Source organism: Chlamydotis macqueenii, chromosome Z, assembly GCF_036417535.1.
Source record: "Chlamydotis macqueenii isolate bChlMac1 chromosome Z, bChlMac1.mat, whole genome shotgun sequence".
NCBI lineage: Eukaryota > Metazoa > Chordata > Aves > Otidiformes > Otididae > Chlamydotis > Chlamydotis macqueenii.
Genome location: NC_141593.1, coordinates 75071891 through 75094286, shown reverse-complemented (window position 1 = coordinate 75094286; position 22396 = coordinate 75071891). Strand labels below are relative to the sequence as shown.

Sequence of the window (22396 nt, the reverse complement as noted above, 5' to 3'; positions counted from 1 at the left end):
CGGGACCGCGCTGCGCTCCCGCCTCAGCCCTGGGCCGCCCCGCTCTGTCGTCCCGCCCCGCCGCCGCTCGCTGCTAAGTCCGGCTGTGGCAGGAGGAGGCGGCGGTGGTGGGCGCCATGGTACGCTCGCTCAACTCCATCGTGGCCGTGTGCCAGAACATGGGCATCGGGAAGGACGGCAGCCTGCCCTGGCCGCCGCTCAGGTACGGCGGGTCTGGTAGGTTTCTTTCCCGGTCGGCAGCTGGAGGGGACTACAGCTCCCAGTGCGCACCGCGGCGCGCTGCCTGCTGTCTGGGTGGTGTGGGGCCGCGCGGTGCGCGCTGGGAGTTGTAGTCGAGGTGGGCGATGCTCAACAGGGCGGGAAAGTGCCTGCGGTTGGCGCGGCCGCGGCCGGGGCAATGGCTGCGTGGCCACACGACCGTGTCCGGGAGCCCCGAGGGGCTCGGGGAGGCGTTCGGCCCGGCTCCCGGCCGCGGGTTGCCTCTGCTGCGGGCAGACCTGGGGCCAAAGGTCTCGCTGCAGGCATGGCACCGGGCTGGGCCCCGTCCAGCCTCTCCTCCCCGGGCCGCGGCGGCAGTTGCGTTATGTGGGTTTTTTTTTTTTTTCCCAATTAGAGAAATGTAACTTATTCCTAAACCACGCTGTAATGCTCTTCTTGTTTTGTGACCAGGAACGAGTACAAGTACTTCCAGAGAATGACTAGCACATCCCGCGTGGAAGGTAAGGTAGTTGTTGCTGAGGTGTGCCGCTGCTGATTAAAATCAGTTTGTGTGGTATCAGTCACAGGAAAGACTGGTAATTTTACTTTTCCCTGACTTAAAAGTCCTGCTTCTGCAGGTAACCTGCTCTTCCCCACCCTTGCGGGCCTCACAAGTATTTTACCCCTTTGTAAATTGATTATCTGCAGATTATTCCAGTTAAGAAAAGAAACTGGAGGTGAATCAAGTGTTTCTGGGCTGCAGGTAATGTGCAAATAAAACTAATTTCAACGTCCTGTTTCCCCAGCAGAGTAGAAAAACTTCACCTGCCTGTCTTCACTTACAACTCCAACTCTGAACAAATTAAAAATGGAAAGTGTTTTACATGCTGATTAATGAGCAGAGGTTTTTGTTTGTTTTTTTTTTTTTTCAGGCTGTGCTAGCTTATTTAGCTTGTTTGCCCTAGCGCAGCCTTGGATGTTTGTTCCACCCCTCTGACCCTTGTGACAGTAATTTTGCTTGGTTTTCTGAGTGCTGAGCCAACCCAACATGCCAGAAAACCCTCACCGTACTGATAACGTGCAGCAACAATACTGCAGCCATATGCAGTATATCCATACACAGTCATATGCAACTGTACTGGTAATATGCAGCAATAATGTTCAGGCCCAGTGAGACCTTTGCAGCAAGGTAATGCTATAGACTCTTATTGATTTGGTGAGATAAAACCGGTCCCTGTGGGGTGGAAAAAATTGCCAAAATCAGCACAGACAAGCAGGAGTAGGAATGCAAAAGATTAAAACAGCTAATTTGTTCTGACTGGGTGCTTACATCACTGCCAGAAGAGTCCTGCCGCATTGCCCCTGTTCTTCTTTCACAGTCTTTTAGTGCTGGCTCATCATTTCCTTAAGCTGTTAAATTCTCTAACCTAGTAGACTAAGCTTTTAGTTGTCTGTCTAGACTGCCAGTGCAAGGTGTGTGGCAGGAGCAGGAAAGAGGCATTGGGAGAGGAGGAATAGGACTGCCCCGAGCCATGCAGCCAGCTCACTGCGTCTGGTGGAATCAGAATCGTGAGAGACCACAGGTTTACCCTCACATTTCTACTGCTTCTCTGTTTGCCAACATGGTCGCTCTCTTCCTTGTGTTTGTTTTTCATGCTCCTTTTAAAACTGCTGACTAGCAAAACTCACTTGTTTGCTAAAACTTCCGGGCAGCCTAACATGTGCTCTTGTTTTGACTGAGTGACCTATTCCATATTCTGATCTGTTCCATATTCCATAAGGAGTGTTTCATCTCATTTTGCAACAGTTTTATGTGAAGGATTTTACTTATGTTTTGGAGAACTGATTCAGCTCATTGCAACGTTACGTACAAAAAAGGTAGAACAGATATGTAAGTCTTTTTATGCGTCTGCAATTTGCATCTTACCTGGCACAAATAACCTGTAATTAAAAAAAAATGTTTTAAATATAATTAAAATGAAAAACTTTTCTCCGTCCTGCCTGCATTGTTTTGGTAAGCTATGACCTTAGATGCTAGGTAGTTAAGTTGCTTCATATCCAGACCTCTTAATGCATTATGCTGCCATAAATCTTCACAGCAGAGACATCACCATTGGCTCAAAAAAAGTCAGAAAGTCACTGATTTTTTTAAAGTAGGAAGAGTACAATGGGGTGTGTCACCTGATCTTGCTCTTAGCTTGCTTGTATACCTGCACTGGCCACTGCTGTAAATTACCTCTGGGTCTATACAAATCTTTTTTTTCTGACCCCATAGGCATTCTGGTGTGAATTTTTAGTAAGAAAATACATACATTTTTCAGAACTTGTGCATTTTCTTCAGCAGTGGTGCCAGTGGTCTGTGCTAACATAGCTAATCTGAAACTGCAGTATGTCTGTTGGAAACTTGCTCATGAAGCTTATCTGCAGGAGAAAGTTTATTAGCAGTGTCTAAAAACCAACTGGAACATTGATTCTCTGGTGTGACCTAGTAGATCCAGCCACTCGGATCAAGAAGTAGGGAGGATAGCTATGTACAAATACTATTTTCTTTTCTCTACAATCTCTCCTGCTGCATAGCACTGTTAAAAGCTTCCTGTTACCTTTTGTGAATCTCAGCCTCTGTGTTTATTTCTCTGACAACTTCCTTTGCTCATAAAGAGAAACCCTCTTCTTAGCAGGATATAGGTAAGAGATAATCAGGTTATGAATGTTTGGGTTTGGATAGAAATTATAGTTAAGGGTGAATTATACAATTTGATTGAACAACTGTCGCACTTCTGCTTTGAATTCCATTTTGGCTGGTTCTTGTCCTAAAAGTTATTCTTCTAGTTGCCTTTTTTTTTTTTTTTTTTTTTCAAATAACACTCAAAGCTGGCAATTATTCTTGATCATAGAACTGGAATGATGGAACATACAAACATGAAGTTGATTACTGTATATTGCTCAGATTTATAAAGAGAATAATTATGTTTTTTCACAAAAGAGAATTCTTTTGAGGGTGTGAGTTGGTCTCGTACACAAAGATTAATTTGGCCCCATAACTATAGCAGAGACAGTGTCTGTGTAATGCATGTAATAGGCAGTGACATGCCTTTTTTTGTTTTCCTTCAGTTATAAATTTACAGGTGTGCGTGAGACTACTTTGGTGTCAACTGCCTGCTAAGGCTTTGAGGCCACAAACATGTCCTTCTGTGCATGTGACAAATGTGAGAATCGGGACTTGAGTTTGTACTTTTGTTAAATGGTGAAATGGAGCTCAGAAGGGGGAGGGAAAGTCCAGCAGATGTCACTAAACAACCAAAACAAATTGGGACAGAGCAAAAATACCATTAAATAAGTGTTTTCTCTCTTACTCAGGTAAACAGAATGCCCTGATAATGGGGAAGAAAACCTGGTTCTCTATTCCTGAGAAGAATCGTCCTTTAAAAGACAGAATTAATATAGTGCTCAGCAGGGAGCTCAAGTATGTATGATGAATAATACGCCTGTAAAACAAATTAAAAGTCTGCACCTAAAAATGTGTATAGCAGAACATCATAAAGTAATTCTAAATGTAACATTTTTTTATTTAGGAAGCATTCTCTACTATTGGTTCTGAGTGATATCACTACTTTACCTCTAATTTTTTAGTTATTATTTTAATTAATTCACAAGATAATTGTCAGTACTTTGCATAATAAATACTAGCCTTAGTTCTACACACGAACCATCTGACAATCGTCAGTTCTCTTTTTGACTCATTAATTTAACTGTATTTCTCTAGTTTCTGGTTAGATTGGTGGCTCTTATCCCTTTTTTAAGTTTATTTTTATTAGCATTTAAGGAAAAAGAGCTGTCCTTTTTCAGAGCTCTCTTCTTGAATGCATGACCCACAGTCATCCAAATATTCTTAAAGAAAAATGTCCACTTATAATGGTTTATTATTTTGGAGGATGTTGGTGGGTTTTGGGCTGAATATGGGGAGGCAGAGCATAGGGAGTTTTTGACTAGTTTTGTTGAATGAAATATTAATGTTCTAGAATTCACGTAGGAATCTAGACTTAACTTTACAGATACCTATGTTTTATCTGTTATGCATTTTTAAAAACATGATATAAAACTTCAAATCTGTAGCTTATAATGCCTTCTAAGTTGCAGTTATAATTAAGCTGTGATTTATTAAAAAATCCTGCAGTCAGATGAGAATTCTAACATACTTTGGCAGTAATAGTTGTGCTTCAAAATAATTAGCTAATGTGAAACATTTAGTCATTTGTGGATTCAGCAAGACACACTGTATATATAGATTGTGTTTATTGTGACGATGAATGGTCCTTTAATTATTTAGTAATAAAACTTTGCTTTTTCTAGGGAACCCCCAAAAGGAGCACATTATCTTTCCAAAAGTCTGGATGATGCTTTAGCTCTTCTGGATTCACCAGAGTTAAAAAGTAAAGTAGACATGGTTTGGATCGTTGGAGGCACTTCAGTTTACAAGGTACATTTAGAGTACTTCTAAATTACTCATTTTCTGCAGTGGGATGAGGATGACTCAAGTACCTAACACTTCCACTTTAGTAAGTGCCTTTACTTCATGTGACCCCGCAAACTCCAGTGATTCCAACAGAATGAGACTTGGAGACTAAAATTTCAACTCACAAGTTTGAAATATCTGTCCAAGTAACCAAATATTGCTCTTGCCTATGGTCCAGTGTCATACAGTCGTTGTGCTTTTTAGAGCTTTTCTTAAATATCTAAATTCTTACGTTTTTCTACCAAGACTCATATTGTTACGTTTGTTTTGCTGAGGTAGTAGACTAATGCTGCAGAGGATGTAGAAAAAAAGGGAAAATGATCCCACATTTTTAGCCAGAGTGTGACATTTTATTCAGGTATACAAGTAAGAAAAGAGGATTTAGAGAGAGCTGGCAGGTGATGGTGTCAGAAATAAGATGAGATACTCATACAACAAAACATAGAACTGACTCTGTTTTACCACGCATCCCTACTATTCCCGCTCCCCAGACTTCTCTTGGTGTCTAGGGTGTCTCGGTATTCAGGAGTCCGTTCAAGTGCCAAAAAGGCAGCCTGTGTCACTTTTCCCTCAGGGCCATCTTTGCACAAAACCCTGTATAAACTATCCTATTTTCTCACCAGTGCAACAGTCTTCCTGTTCTTAACTAAGATATTAGCTGCGCAATGTGAAGGTGTCGAGTAAAACTTGTCTTGTTGCCCTCTGTTTCCTCAGCCATCTTTCTCCCTTCCTCCAAACCCTTCCTGTCATCTTCCTTTTATACACGTGTAAAGTTTAGGCAACTCTTCATGCCTTCACCCACATCCCTAGAGTCACTTTTTCAACTCCTACATGGTCAGGGTTCTGCCTTTAACTCTCAATTGATTTTGACTTCTTTTGTTAAGTTCTCATATAATTTGTATTTATCATCAGACAGTACCACAAAAAAAGATAATAGCCATCAACCTTAGTTCCTTTCATAGCAGTGAGGAAAATGTGGAATAATGACAGCAATAAGCATTCTTTCTTCTGATAAAAAAAAAATCTTAATTAAAAATTCTTTGGGTTTCTTTGTTTTGTTTTGTTTTTTTAATGGTAAAGGAAAAATAGTTCTGCTGTCCTTTAGTCAATACAAGTATGCTGGGAAATATACTCCACTTCTTGTTTGGCGCTTGGACTTTAGATGTGTGATGAAAATGTCATCGTGTTCCTGGCAGCAAATTAGGGCTGATGGTGTGCTTTGTGTACAGGGTAGGAAAATGCATGTTCTGATATTTCTTGCCTTTGCAGTTTGTGCCTTTCATTAACCTCTTCTCTGTCTCTTAAGGTATGTGTCTTTTACAGCAAAAAAAAAAAGCAAAATAGTTAGATATTGCTAAGATTGTAAGAGAAATAAGATGCATGTGCAAATACCTTGTAAAGTACTATTGTTCCTCTACTTTTTTTTTTTTTTTTTTTAATTTAGGTTTTATAATGAGTTTTATGTGTGGTGAAGTCACCATATATCTGATGTCCAAATGCATCCAGTCTATACTCAAGTATTATCATATAGATGTAACCTGTCCTTCACTCTGTGCCATTAAAATGCCTGCTTCCAGGCAGTAAGTAGCAAATTTATTTCTGAAGACAGATTCTCCTCAGACTGGGAATAACTGTCCAACATAAGCAAGAGACTGAATTTGGCTTCTGCCTGTAATCCTGCAAGATACATAATATGAGCGAAGCATTTACCTCTTCTATGTAATTGCCACATAGTCATCTAGACCTGCAAAGAGTGATTATTTTTGCTGCTTCTTCCAGGAGCGTCTGTGTTGTAGACTTCTAATTTAACCATTTTTCTAGTGTCTGGCTGATATTTTGTAGAAAACAATGCCATTTTTTAGACTATTACTTCCCAATACTTACATTATAAATAGGTAGTTTTGATCGACAGTACTTTTCCAACATATTGCTTGTGCTGATCACCATAAGAGAATATGACTTAAAACTTCAACTGTTTTGCCCCTTTCAAATATGTACCTGGGACGTTTCAAAGAAATTTGAATTCACTAGGGAGAAGTCTGACAGCTTTATACAGATTCCTGCATTCAAACTGGCTTTGTGACCATAATTTAAAGGATTTGCTGGAAACTGTACGCCTCTGCCAAACTGCAGGTAATGTTTTTGTGCCTGTATTAAAAAGGCACAAAGGTTTGCAGGAATATTTCTGTTATACCATGTAAAAATATGTGGGAAGTACAATAGCAATTGGTAATTGAAGTGAATAATTTTATTTAGTAGTTGCTGGTATTTGCTTTTCATTATTTTGATTTTACTATTTTGTATGGCCTAAAGTTTTAGAACTGATTGCGTTTATTGGTTCAAGGAGATGATGGAGAAAGTGTAACTACTTCAGGAGAAAGTGTAACTACTTCAGCAAGTTAAGTGCAACAGGAGTGCTTTGAAACAGGTAGTGCTGAGGACACGACATTTCCACTATTAGTACTTTCGGGAGTTTAACCCAAAGCTCAGGTCTTTCATACCAGGTAGAGCTTTATGAGGACAACCCTTGATAAGAACAAGCTGCTTTGGAAAGCACCATACTTTTATTTTCATCTGCCTCCCGCAGGTGGTGGTCCAAATCACCATCAACCCTTTTCTGTTCCTGGTCTTGCACCTGGGTCCTCCTGCTCATTTACAAGTAACACTGCCGTGCCTGCTGAGTAAATCCTCTTCTGCATCTGAGCTTAGCCACAGAACAGTGCAGTAGAGAGCTGTTTTGCACCAGGAGGAGCCAGTGTATTATGATCCCAGAAAGCACTTGGAGTCTGTAAAATGCAGCTTATTAGAGCTAACACTTTAAAGAAGGACAGAATAGTATAAGTAATCTTACATTACTGTAGATGTTGGGAGCTCCAAGTTGTGTGGCATTGAACAAGCCTCCAAGCCACATGCAGCATGCCGCACAGACCCTGTCTGTAGAAAGGGTTACTCCATTTAGGTCATTCAAGCTATTACAGGACTTTCTTACAAGAAAACAAATCTGTTCATCATTTTCTGCTGTCAAACAGGAAGAATGCTCACATGAGAACTTCTTGCTGCTCTGTTAGGTAAAGGCAAGAACACACAGGTGGTATTGTCATTGGTACCAAGTGGGAGCTGCCTGCAGTCTCCTCTGTTATGTTTTTTTGGCTAAGCTTATTATGTGGCCAAGGAGTACGTGCAACATGGTACAGGCCTGTGTCTGTTCAGGTTAATTGTTACGTGGATCACTGAGTCCTTAATGTATAGTGATATTTCACTTGGGATCTCCGTAAAAGGGAACGGCAAGCTGACACATGCACCTGCTGCAGTTACTTTGGGTGGGCTGACTGGACAGCCTATCACAGACTGTCGTGGATGTCTTATTGAAAGATGAGTAGGAAGATGGGGGATAATCATGTTCTTGGAGTCTTCACTGTAGCTGCTCTGCCTTGGGTGACCTGCGGCCCTTGGCACAGGGGTTGAGCTCAGGCTAGTCCCATCCCACTGGTATAGGGATCCTGGAAAATTAGAAGTAGATGCAGAATGTATTGAGTGTGAGGGTGCACAACTGAGGCCATCTGTCAAAAGCTACTACAATAGCTTTGCCATTGCCAGGCAATACTTCCAGAGTCCATATCATTATTCAAGAGAGTGGCTTATTGTCCTGTGGAGCCTTGTAACACAGCCTCTAACCTTAGCAACTTCTGACGAGTTTGGGATGGAGAAGTCCACCATGGTCAGGGCTGTTGTCACTGAGCCCCCTGAAGCAATTCTGCAAGCCATATTTCTGTAGAAGTTATGAGGAGGGAACATGCACATGATCTTCCAGGCCTTTGCTCTCTTTGGTTTCCCACACCCTTTGTGGATGGTCTGCGCAGCACCCACATCTCAGCCGGGTTCCAGACCCAGGGTCGCAATCCAGAAGGGTTATACAGGGTGGCCAGTGAACTGGGGCAGATTCACACGTTTCAAGAGGTTCCAAAGAATCTCACACCGGAAAGGGATGCTGGCACCTTCTTTCCACACAGGGTCATTCAAGATGTTTGAGCGCCTGCCTTGTCTGGAAATACTGCATTCCTTCTGTGCCTCGTGCTGCCCTGCCCAGATACCAGGCTGAAACACAGGCCTGCTTTATCCTCATCCAGTGAGTTGTGCAAAGGTGAAGGGCACTCTTCGGGACACAAGTGTCCAGCCTGTCTCTGAGTCCCAAGTTCAGATGGCTGCTGTGCCCTGTCCAGCCCCTTAAGAACTGAGGCAAGCAGGGGTGCTAGAGCATGTGCTCCAGGATTGCGTTTCAGAACAGAATACTGCCCTCAGCAACAGAGGGGCAAGATAGGATGGAGACAAGGGGTTGCTGCTGTTTACAACCTCTTCCTCGTAGGACTGCAGAGGAGAGAGAAGCAAGCCTGACAGTCTCTGAACGTTTACAAGGACACAGTGCAGCTGTCTGTTGCTTATGGCCTTCTTGGCCACTGCCTCTAGTTTCTTGAGGGCACAGTTCTCCAGGGTAGTTGGGAGTATTGGCATAAGCTGCCTCGAGCCCTGTGAAAAACAGAGAAAAGTGAGCTCTGAACAGGGTGGCCACCCAAGTCCTCATGTAGGTAACATTCATGCCGTCTTCAGCAGCATTCTCTGGGATACTGTTCTTCTGGGCCTTGACCTCTGCAACAGGAAAAGGGAGAGCAGCTAGACATAGGCATTTTGGTGGGGACAGGGAGAGCTGAGTAGAGTACTGCCATTAGGAAGTGAGAACAGAAAAGATTGAAAACAGCTCCCACAGTCCACTGAGGGTTCAAAAACCTCCTGCAGCCTTCATTTTCTTAAATTTGACTTAACACTGATCACCTCATCAGGTCTGCAATCTCCTATTATAGCCACAAGGTAGTACTGATACATCCACGGAAGATTTTTTATTTCTTACAGCACAGGTGCACAGGTTTCATTTCTTTGAATCTCAGTGTGATACCATACACTAGATCTTCTGCACTATTCTGGATCTCCTGAGTTCTAGAAGGAGTTGATGTTGCTATTGATTATATGGATGAGGAAAGGAAAGAAGAGTGTGGTAGCCCAGCAATGGCCAGTAGGTCACAGCAATGACGAAGCCGTTATGCGTCATGCGAGGCACTCCATGATTTTACGTGAGCGCTTGACGTTTTGAGAGCCATCTTCTGGCTCGTAAGTGCTTTTCATGTGCTGGAAAACTTGTAGTGGTGACTCACTCATTGGTTCTGGTCCTTGAGTCTCTATTAGGGAGCAGATTTTTTGGCTTGGTTTCATCCCTGAGAAATTTAGTTCACGTACACCAAGATTGCTTCCCAATACAACTAAAGCATTGTGAGTGGGGACAATTGAAAGATTCATTTCAAAACCACATTTCTGTTCTGAGTAATCTACAGTAATGTAGATGCACTCTGTGTGGAGGTATTGCCTCTTAATTGAGAAGTTCAGGTCTTGGCTTTGACTCTCAAGAATAGCGCAACTTGGAGATCCTAAGGGAATCAGCTCAGTATAAATTGTATCAGTCTCTTTTAACTGGATTTAAACTTTATTTTTAAACTGATTAAAAACAACGTTCAGATTTTACTAGGAATAGGAACTGTAAGTGCCCCACATCACCAGATATTAAACAGAGACTTCTGAAAAACAAAACCAGCTGTAGATTTCTTTATGTGGATAGTATAGTGTTATGAATGTTGTTTGTAGAATGTTTAATATAAATCTTGCTTTGTAAAAATAATCAAGCACAAATTCCTAACAGTGAACTTACCAGTGGTGGCGGGGGGGGGGACGACACTACAAAAATTAGCAACAAAACTTAAAAAAAAAAAAAAAAAATTGAAAAATTTATGACTTGTGTCCTCATAACCAAGGCCTCTTTAGTAACACCAAAACAGGCTATATGTCAAACAGGTTTTCACCTTGATAAACAGTTTTTCCTACAGCATCTCAAACACTTAAAATTGACTCTTCTAATTTATATGTTCCTACTTGGCTTGTTGCTTTCTTGATGCCACAGAAGCAAACAATGACACTCAAGGTCACATTGCTGAAGTACAGAATTGTATTTGTGTATTAAATCTGGAGAATAAACTTGTAATTTCATAATAGAACAAAAAATTATTTCATAAGAAATTTTGTTGGTTTTGCCGTTTAGTTAATATCTAGGCTGGCCATAACAGAAGATAGATGCTGGTGATAAATAGTGTTTGGGGAAATTCTTCAACAAAGAGGCTTGCGCTGGAAAATTAAATTTCCAGTAATCTCCAAGGAAAAATTTTATCTAATACTCATGCTTCGGTACTAATACATCTTCCTATGTATTAGTATTTGACATATTGTGTTTGATATTCTGCCCTCTTTCATTCTCTGAAATGATGGAATTATGAAATTGCTGTTCCTGTTTAGTGCAGCAAGTCTCTTGCAGATGATTAATTACGCTCTTAAATAGAGTTTTTTTGACTAAGCATGTAAGCTTCACTGGGCTCTGAATGCCCTGAGTGGATTGTGAATGCCACGTTTGCTAAGCTTCAAATCTTTGCTGTACCATAAGGATCATGTCTTTAAAAGAGAGAAGTATTACCAATTTGTGTCACTAGTTTTATTGTGATTTTTTTCAAGCCTGACAGTACTTTCCTAGCTAATACCAATATACTAAAACACACATTTTAAAGATTGCATTTTAGTATGTCTGAATTCCCTGTAAACTGTAAAACATATAATGGCAATTTTTCTACCTTCCCTGCACGTAAGACAAACTGGCTTTCAGCTGTTTACCTATTGCAATGATTTTAAGCTGTATACCTGTTGGAATAGAGACTAACATATACGTTACCATGTTTTTGAAACCTTGCATTCAGTCTGAGATGTGACTGAGGATTAAGATCCACTTACAAAAGAGCTACCTAGGCACCTCATTTTTCTATGCTCACGTGCTCCACTCTTGCAGGCTGCAGTGCTGTTGCTCCCTTCGAACAGTGCCCTCAAAGAACAAGCTGCAAAGAGCAGGCCCCTGCGAGCTGCGTGATGCTGTTGACATGGAGGATGTCACACTGCAGGCCTGAAACATCACTGTGCTCTAGGAGGAGCCAGTGCAAAAAGCTGAGCACTGCATTGGCTTCTCTCTTAGTTCTGTTTTAGAGGGAACGAATTAGTATGGCTTAATCCTATTAACATTTTTTAAAACTGGTAACATTACCTTGTGTAAAGTGAAGATTGAGGATTGTTGTGGTTGCACTGACTGTGGGTTCCTTCCCTGTCCCATGAAGTTCATGATAATGTTATGAGATTATTCACATTTACGGTCCTGAGCATGTATTTCCAAGGGAAGTTGCCATCTGCCTGGCACATGCAAATCTGACTGTCTTACTTCATTACTGTAATGTCACAGAATCCTTCTTTACAGAAGGATTTTCCCATGTGTAGTTGTGTAGCTTTGTGTAGTTGTCTGAACAAAAAGATGGGAATGGGAAGACAGTTTTCCTGTGTTCCTATGACCACCTTGGTGATTTTGAGAAAGAATTTGAGCATTTTTAATGCAGTTCCCTTATATCTCTTTTACATAAAAGTGGCAGGGTCATGGCATTACAGCTGACAGCACTGTCCTCCCCTAGAGATTTATGTTTTGTAAAAATATATCTGTGACCATTGTAGTCATGCCTCTAGTGGCCAATACTTCTTGCTCTTACATAGTTGTAAATAAAACTAGAGGAAACAGAACTACAACATTTGCAATGAAGTAGTGGATTAACTAATATTTTCTTTTAAAAGTTTAATAGTTAAGTTAGCATCTTTATACTTTCTCAGACTTGAAAGGGACATATTCAGCTTTTCCAATGCAGTCTACAAGATAAACCCAGAGGACTTTTAATGTGGAAAGAAAGGCGTAATATTGCTGTTGCTCCTAAACAAGCTTTTTGTATGCTCGTTCTTGTGAACAAACATAATTATTTGACATTCCTCTAGGAAAAAAAAATTATGACAAAAAAGGTTAATATATGAGTCAATTATAGACACAAATCATGCAGCTGTAGAAGGTTGTTGCTTTTTAAGTTCTTTCTTAAAAATGCTTTCACAGATCGTAGGGGAAAAGATTTAAAAGATCCTCCTTTAAGAGTAACACACGGAAAAGACTAGTGACTAAAATGTACCTGTTTCTGCAAGGGTAAAATGAGTAGGCAATTCAATAATGGTTGTAGAAGATTTTTGTTGCACTTGCTTTTGTCCCTGGCAGAGGACTGGTGGTGGGAGCCACCACAATGTCTCCTCCCTCACTAGGCCTAGCCTTGGTATCTTGGGAAGGAAGGGCTGTTACTTGCCTCACTAAGCTGAGCCCTAGCAATGTGGGAAGGAAGAATTTTTGAAGGTGTTGATTCTCCTGGTTATCACCACAACTCTCCTAATAGCCAAAGTTTAACTTAGGCAAGCCCTTTTACTTAGGTAAGATCTAGAACTTTGTGAGATCTTCAGCTGCGAGATTTTTTCTTCAGTGTATGAAATATATATTTTAATACTCTTATTGGCTTCAAAACGCAGCTTGCCTATATGATCCAATACATTTTAAGGGTTGCAAAACAGAATGCAAATAAACATACTGTTTATTTTGAATTTTTCTCTTTTAGAGTGTTGTCATATTTTGTTTCAATTGGCAATGTTGTTGTCTAGCAGTAGAAAGACACTTGAAAAGTAAGTGCCTCACAGAGTTACTTTGGCTGTTTTACTTATTTAGTGAAATAAGTAGATGAGAAAGCAGAAGCAATATGTGTGTCCTTCTAAAACGTGAACCTTTAAATGCCTAGAAATAATTGGTCCCTTCTACAGCAATCGGTTGCTATGCCCACTAGTTTACAGTGGTTTGGTGATTAGATCTATAAAAGATTAATTTTCTGTATCATACTTCTGAAACTACTTGTAATACACAGCTATTTTTTGTTCCAGACCTTCAGGGGTATTTTAACCTGTATTCTACAAAGAGATACTAATTCAAGGCAATGGTCCTGCACATGCAGGCATAATCTAGTATTTTATGGCTGTCAGTCCAATGCAGGTGGAAATTATGGGGAAGGTGATCCTTAGGTCATCTTTTTTTTGCTTTATGCATCAGAGGCAGGCCTACCAAGGATTTTTTGGAATTTAGCAAAAAGACAAGAGTAAGCTAGAATCTTTTGACAAGGTTATCAAGCTACATGTGAGTAGTAAAGGACTCTGGTTCACATATAAGGTTGACATACCTGAGATAAAAGGAAAGATCCTGACACCTCAGCTTTCCTGTCCTCCCTCTCTTGTAGAAAGTTGTCTCTGCTTGAGGAGTGGTTCTGGTGTTTCTGGCAGACTCACAGCCACAGTTTTACGTATATGTTACATTAAAGCACAGTCATATTCACCCTATTCTGTTCATTAGAGTAAATACGCATAACATATGTTTCCTTGATTAAATTCAAAGTAAGTATGTCAACATTCTATCAAATCAGCACTATGCATCCTCCAACTTGTCTTCTGTACCAAAAAAAAAAAAGGTGAAACTGATAGAATGGGCTGGACAGGGCAAGAGTGAATTGACTGTCAGTGAGGAGCTACCTTGATCCTCATGCACATGCCAGAGTTGTGATAACCATGTGAGTCCATAGCAGCAGCAGTTTGCAGAGGTGGTGTCAAGAGTCCAGTCCTCTCTGAACAGGTTCCTTTAGAGACTCTGCATGGGGAAAGTTTCACGTTTGACACAAAATTTACTTATCTGAATTTTTCTGAAGTTACTGTCAGGGAACATGGGGGACTAGATGCTCCCAAAGGGATGGGAGCTGGGACCCGTGGTCAGTAACCTGACTGGCATAACAAGGGCTTCACCAGCCAGGGCTCATGGTGACGAGGCAGGTCCACAGCACACGATCAAATCCCATGAAGGTAACTAGTCAGATTTAGCCTTGGGATGACTGGATAGAGGCCATGTGGACAGGCCAAGGCCAGGTCAGGATGTCAGTCCTTGACGTGATTCAACCATGTCCTTAAATTGCAACACAAGTGAAAATTACACTTGGCAGAGTAAAACAACCAAACTACAAAGTCTAGTCACTTTACAAATGTATTTCTCCTTGTCCATCACTGTAATATGCTCACTGTCATGATGCTGGGCATTCCCAGCTGCTGAGAAGGAATATGTGGCCTGGAGCCAGCTCAAGTCTGTTGCTCTTCTCTAAGTTCTTTTTGTTTGTTGTTTATTTTTCTTGGGCCACCTACACATGCAGACCCTTAGAGCTGGTTTGGCTAACTCCGGAAGCATTTGCACTTTTATTATTAACTTGGAGACAAACAGTTACACAGCTGGTTGGCTCACTCAACTAATGCAACCATTTATCTAGAACAGGGGCCACCCTCTGGTCCACTTTGTGCTTAGGTCAACTTTTTTGGCAATAACCGTGGTCAGTCACTCCCTATGCTCTTCCCTAACCTGTCTTGGTGGTACAGATTTCTTGCTGAAGCTGAATGCCCGTAGAGCTGGATAGGAAGCTGATTTATTATTCTCATATAAAACAAAAGTAACTCTGCTTACAGAACATGGTATGTCTTTATTTGTGAAGCAGATGAATGTTCTGTCATTCTGCTTCTCATCCTACTCTCTCACGTTTCTCTTCTTATTTCTCACCTTTCTTTAAAGAAAGAAAAAATGTGGTATTTATATACAAACTGGATGAACACCAGTTCAGTGCTGTTGGATGATGGTGTCCTATGACTTACCCTTCCATTTTAAGCCATTCTTTAGTAATAGAGCAGCTTTTCTAGAAACTAACTTCTTGGCAGGGATACCAATTAATTTTATTGGATTACAGTTGCTATTACTTGGTTCCTGTACTTGTCAAAGTAGTACCTAATAGCATGCTGCATGGTGAATCACCTTTAACAAAGAGCATTGCTCATTGTAATTTAAGGGAAAAGGAGAAACAACTCTAAGCTTTTAAAAAATGTATTGTAACCAGGCACCATTATAGCTGTTAATGGGCTATTTTAATGCTGAGAAAGTCTGGAAGAGGTGACTTTTCAGTCTGATCTGGAGACAAAATGTCTTTTTTAACTCCTGAGTTTGTGTGCATTCGTTAGTGAGTAACTCACCTAACAGATGTCTTCATAACTTTTTTCATCCAAGGAGCTTGGAAACTTTCTTTGTTGTTGTAGTTATGTAACTGTCAATGCATGTTATCACTTTGCTATAATCCAGAGATCAAACTTTGAAGTTAAACTGATAGATAATTTGATCATTGGAATTGCATAGTCATGCAGACTAAAAATACTTTTTAAATCCTTATCAGTGATAGTAATTAAACATCGGAACAAATTACCTTGAGATGTGGGCCTCTCCCACCACTTAAAGCTTCCTGTCTTTCAAAGATATATGATTCAGAAATTGCTTGTTGAGATTAGGCCATACTGCTCCTTTCTTCTCACAAGACTAGTCACAGTTTTTTCTTAATTTCTGTCAGGTGTCAGGCTCTGAGAACTTAACAGGTGGAACTGGCACAAGATGAAATTATCCCTTTAGAAAGTGCTTTTGGGCAGAGTCCAAAAGAGGAAATTTAGAGTTCAGTTTTCACTGCTTTGCTGAAGTTTTGAAATATATCAAATAGTAACTGGGTTTCAGTTTTAGATAACATATTTGGTGTGGAATCTACAAGTATTAAATGTGCTAAGACTCTTATCTCTTGATTATTTTTTAATGCTACCATGTTGATGGCTGGTGCAGGCAGGACAAGAAGTTAGTGAAGAAAGCTCCTGTTCCAAATTAGAACTTATATTTGATGTTATCTTAACAGACTTCAAATAGTGTTATAAACAAAGACTATGTAAAATTTTAATTTAAAAAACCCCAACTATTTCAGGCATGGATGAGCTTGGGGATTTACAAGAAACAACTCAATTTTAATAGTTTCTATTGTTTTTGAAGGCAGCGATGGAGAAGCCAATTAATCATCGATTGTTTGTGACAAGAATTCTGCAGGAGTTTGAAAGTGACACATTTTTTCCAGAAATTGACCAGAAAGACTACAAACTTCTCACAGAGTAAGTATCAAGGTGCACACTAGTCTTGTGTTCAGATGGAAGACTTAATAATCTAATTTGAATGTGCAAGGGTCCTATTAAGGCCATGTTCTGTTTTGAGTTAGAGGTGCTTTTCGCTGTATTTTTTCTTCAGAGTCATATTTTACTTAGGACCTGGAATTGCACCACAGTCAGCACAGAGAGGTTGTTGAAACTTGCTGTGTTCTTCAACCTTCCCATAACCTTCACAGTGAAGAATTGCATTTGTTGGTTTGCTTGAAAAGTAGCTTTCTTATTGTTTCTCACTTTAGAATTACTCAAATATTTACTGAGCTTCATAACTCTCAGTATGTTGTTAGTCAATGGTATTTAGTCTCTGAATGTCTTTGATAAATTGCCGAAGACAAAGTAAATGGATTTGAGCAGGGAGGGTTAAGCCTTTAAAGATTTCTACGGTTATTCTTTTCTCTTGCAAAAATTACTTCTTCCTAACAACTAAGTTAGTAGAAACAAGTATAGTTTTCTATAGTATACTTGTTCCTACTAACTTAGTTGTTAGGAAGGAGTAATAAGTTTCTGCTGTTCAGTGTGGTTTCTTCTTGTTACCCTTGTCATATTCCAGTCATACTTTTATGTCCTCGCCAATGAGATTACCGGCAGTAGAGAGTTGATAAAAATTCAAATGTCTGCCTCAAGAACCAGCAAGGAAAGGACCTCTTCCTCTTGTGGCTGCTCCTATTTTAATTCCCAGCTGGTTACAGACCAGCAGTGGCAGAAACAAAGTATGGCAAGTCAAGCTTTCTGAACAAAAGTTCAGAACTGAAGTGGGGGAGAATAGGTAGGGGCAGGAAAGAAGGATGCAGGAGAGACAAACAAGGTGGGTGGGGAGGCTGAGTCACCTTTTTCAGGTCTAATATGTTCTGAACTGCGCTCTGCCACATCGTGAGCCTACTTCAGTATCCTGATGTCTGACCCAAAGCTCCCCTCTCTCTCTCGGCTGTTTCTCAGATATATAATGGTTTTGGCCAATGTACTGAAATCAGAATTTGACCTTAAAACATGAATTTACAAACTAGCAGATAATTCCCTCATTAAAGTAGAAACCTGATAGAGTCAAACCTAATGAATAAAGTTTAAAATTTCTTTCTCCCTCAAAGTCAGCATTACTCACACAAAATCCTTATTCTGTCACAGGGAGCTGAAAAGATTTTTGAAAGTATCTATTAATAAAAATTGTTTTAGTAAATCTGGAATATAGAGGAACACTGTGCATGGTAGTGGTCAACTGCTTTAAGAAGCTGTTGTAGACTTGGAAGAAACCTTCACCTTAGCATTTCCTCTAAACCCTCTGAGGAAAAGAAAGCAAAAAATCCCCAGAAGTGTTCTATATTTCTTCTGTCTTTGCAGATATTTGAAATAACATGTTGGAGGCTTTAATAAAAATGTTGGGGGTTTTTGATTAAAGCCCAAAAGGTGAGGTTTCTTTACATCAGAGTATGCCTTCTTGATTTAAAAAGATGTGCATACAAGTTGCTCATAGTAGTTAACATGATTCCTAAAAATAGTTTGTACTTAGTATACCTGTGGTAAGGATGGTTATTTTCATCTCCTTTTTCAAGCAACTCTCTTTTCTAATTGATTAGATAAATTACAGATGACTTGTAATGATATTGTTGGCTTTTCTTTTTCTTGTGTGCTCTCTCTAGATACCCAGGTGTCCCTACTGATATCCAAGAAGAGAATGGCATCCAGTACAAATTTGAGGTGTATGAAAAAACTGTCTTAGCACAATAAATTAGCTTTTCTGTTCTTCTGTGTAAGGGCAGGCATTTTAAATCCTGAAGTCTTATTGAGAGCAAATATGTATTAAATTATTGAGAGAAAATCCTGGTTGATTGTACAATACCTCAGTAGTGAATTATTCCAAAAAACACCCCACACTCTGAACATGAACCTTGCTGTGAAAATATGAGGGTGATCAGCAGCGTGGAAGAGGCAGCTCTAAGGAATACTGCAACTAAGGTTGCACGAGACCGTGCATCGATCTTTACAATCCATGGCGGCATCCCTAACAATTCTGTGAGTAATGAAAGGCATTAATCTGCATCAGAACCTTTTGAGGTAAACACAGGTTTTGAGTATGTCCTGATTCAAAATATCCAACACTGATAAAGTATCAGAATTCCCGAGTTTGACTGGGATAGTATATGCATTTATTAACAGTCTTTTAAAAGTACTGGTGTAGAGGAAAAGGTAAGCAAGCATAACAAGAGAAACGGAGTCTAGAAGTCTCAGGCAGCAATTGAGGAATACATTGATCGTTCATGGAAGTCCTCTCTTGTCATCTTAACCATCCTGGGTACGCAGCCTACTTCAAGCCTTTTGGTGAAAAGCACTAACTTACAGATTAATCTAATGAAGAAGCTTTAATGTGTCCATTAACTTCACACTTGTGTAAAGGCTTGCTGCTCTTACAGAGTTGCTGTGTCAGTTTGACCGCTGCCACTTTGCAATATAAGAACATAAACATTGCTTTCTTAACGGAATTTGTGTTCTTAGGTCCCTTCTAAATGTAAGTATTTTCCTGTGTTGATCTTCTTGCCGCATGTGTGCTGACTTTACACCAGTCGATAAAGATCAAAACAACGAAGTTGTATGTTTGTGTAATACAGCAAAAAGTCTCCTGAGTTTTAATTTGTGAGCACATTGTGAAAGGGATGGAAAAAGACTGTTACCAGGGGAATGTTATTTTTTAAAAAAATACAAGTCACAGTGACCCTGCCAAGAGAAAATAACCTCCCAAAAGCATTTGATATATACCAGTTAGCATCAAAAAACAGGTCACTGTTGAAAGCTCGGCACAGCTAGTCTCCAAAGCACTGCGCTTATGGCAACGGATGTTTATTAAAAGTGGAAGCAAAGACTTCATGCAATGTTGGATTACACTGTGATACTGATGTGAACAGATGTTAGAAAATTTCTGCCTAAGCACATGTTTGCAGGAGATACAGTTCATCGAGGCCAAAATGTTTTGTAGAACCACTTTGAAATCCAAGAACTTTAACTTGCATTTGAACAAGTCTGCTGGGAACATAGTTTCTCTAACTCTTTGTGGACTGACTTAGTCCTCTCCACATTTAACTGTGTTCGTTTGTCACATTCTACAACAAGTTAAGTTGATCTACGATTCATGGAAATGAGAACTTTTGAAATAACAGTTTAAGCAGTTTCCTACTTAAAACTTCTCAGAACATATTAATGATGCCGCTTCTTCAGTATGCCACTCAGACAAAAAGATGCTTTTCTGTTTTGGTTTTTGTTTTGATAAAAGCACTGCATTTGGACAGCACCTTTTGCATCAGAGCTTTGCAATGTGCCATACAGATTCCAGTCGAGAATTAGGAAAATGTATTTGAATGCAGTGAAGTTGGGTCCAAAAGAAGTATGTTCATCCTCATGAGAGACACGCCGGTCTCTGCAAGGTTAGGTGCTTACTGGTTTAAGAAGACAAATAGGCAGAAGAGTGTAAGTCTGTGTGTTCAGGAAGCATATACAAAGACTGCTTGCTGACAGGTGTATTATTTCCAGAGGATGGTTACTTTGCACATTTTTTTAAATCTGTGCCCTTTTACGGATACCTCAGATTGTTCATCCAAAACCAGAGACAAGAAAAATAATTGCTCTCTTCTTCTGAAGGCCAGAGTTACTAGCTGTAATTTGTATCTTCAAAAGCCATGCTTCGCTGGGTGACAGGTTGGTCAAAAAAGCAACAGATAGAAAATGAGTGTTTGCTGTTCTCCTAAACTGGGCATTGCACCTCTTACCTCCCCATTTATATTTCCCAAGAGAAATATAAATATTTTATACTATAGCTTGAAGAAAAAATCCTTTGTTCCAAATACAACTTTTCCACGTTCTGTTTACTCCTGTACCTCACTGATGTAGGGTTTTGTGAAAAACCATAGATTTTCATCATGTCTAGTACCAGGGGTAATGTCATGTTTTTTTCCCAGTTCCATACAGCTAAGTGCAATGAATAGCATAGTGAGTGACAATATGATTACCAATCACCAAGAAAAGTATAGTACAGATATAATTTAATCCCCCTCATTCATACTTTCCCAGGAACAAAGTGTTCTAAAGACATTAAAATTTAATTTTTAAGGGTAATACTAGTTTTAACAAGACAGTTCAAACCAGAGGGTCTGCATAAGAAGTGAAAAACAAACCATTAGTGTTTCTGTTGCTTGTCTGTTACTCATTATCTCTCTTACCTGACAGTGGACAGAAATTTCCATTTGGCAGTAGAAAGCTGATTTTTTCAGTAGCTCATCAGTAGCGCTACGGCCACGGTGTATGCAAGGACAGAATTGGGAACATTCCAACAATAAATCTCTGTCATGGAGAGCAATCCATGGAGAAGAAAAGGTACACTCTAAATAATAAGAGTTTCCTAATTTAGCAAACAGAATATTATTATTATACATACAGAACACTAGGGGAAAAACAGGAAGGGAAAATGACAGTGATTAGCTTATGCGTGTTATCTAAGGAGAGCATCAGGAGCACTTGACATGAGATCTTAACTGGGATCTGACAACCATGTTGTCTTCATCAGATTACAGTAATTTGTTAAAGGCTTAAACCTAAACCCAAACTAATTCTGAGTAGTTTAAAAGCTGTGCAAACAGAAGAGAAAGATATGAGCGGGCAGCAGCTGATACAGAGAGGGGAGAAGTTGTGGGAAGGGTTGGTTGTTAATTGGTGCAGAAAATGAGGTGTGACTAGAGGTGACAAATGAGGTAACAAAGCTTGCTTAAGTATGAAACTAGGAGATACTTCCCTCATTATTCAGTTGTGTATTAACTGTCTCTGCTTGCCTGGGAGGGCTGTAGGGTAAAGCCTAGCAAGACAGGGTAAACTGACCAGAAAAATCACAAAAATCTGAAGAGGCAGGTCCTGGAACAAAGGAGTGGAAATGGGGAAAGGAGTGAGAAGAGGAGATTGATGTTTCCTAGAAAGATTACACCATTTCTTGTGTTAGTTTGTGCTGTGACTATAATCACTAAGGAAACATTTTCAAACCGCTGCAGGGTTTCGCACTTGAAAATGCTATGACAAAAAAAATTTCATTAGTGAAGGATTTTCAGGATTTGGATGTCTATGTGACTGCATTTGTCAGCTATGCTGAAATCCTCAGCTGCAGTTCCTATCCTGAAGTTCCTGCACTACCAAGAATCCCTTCCCCAAGCATCCAGTAGCCCAAGGGTTAGCATTGTGCCTAGGCTGATGATCTCCTGCTTCTCTTGGTGGACAGCATATGCTTTTGGGACTGCATATGGGAAACTGCTGATTTTCCTTCGTCTTCTATTATAAAGACTTGCATTCTGTGGCTCTGGGGTGATCCTGGTTTATTGTTTCCTCTGTTTTCTGTCTGCAGATCATTCCGTCCCTTTTTGCATAACATCAAAGCAAAATTTGTACAAGAAGTCTTAGATTAATTAATGTGGTTGGAAAAAGAACAGACAAGCTCTCAGAGTGCTTTTCTGGTTACATTCTCAAGACATTTTTTCAGGTGACTCGGACAAGGGTTTATGTGCCAAAACTTGCCTGTTTATCTCCAGTTAAATCAGGCGGTTTAATAAAATAGATTATCTCCCCGTGTAAATCTTGTTT

General features: G+C 40.0%; 1 protein-coding gene across 4 annotated transcripts; it reads left to right on the top strand.

The window, feature by feature from the left end:
- Window positions 1–17: 17 nt before the first annotated feature.
- Window positions 18–22388, top strand: DHFR (dihydrofolate reductase). Of its 4 annotated transcripts, none has more exons than XM_086769901.1 (7): window positions 365–585; window positions 670–719; window positions 3556–3661; window positions 4549–4675; window positions 16626–16741; window positions 18427–18484; window positions 22161–22388. In XM_086769901.1, exons 1-7 carry the CDS (start codon window positions 398–400, stop codon window positions 22182–22184), a joined length of 669 nt encoding a protein of 222 aa, XP_086626027.1. In that variant the 5' UTR covers window positions 365–397; the 3' UTR covers window positions 22185–22388. The 4 variants fall into 4 exon arrangements, with proteins under 4 accessions (XP_086626028.1, XP_086626027.1, XP_086626026.1 ...); XM_086769900.1 differs by lacking the exon at window positions 22161–22388 and adding an exon at window positions 21002–22152; XM_086769902.1 differs by lacking the exons at window positions 365–585; window positions 22161–22388 and adding an exon at window positions 18–202 and having other exon boundaries at window positions 18427–18529.
- Window positions 22389–22396: the final 8 nt, after the last annotated feature.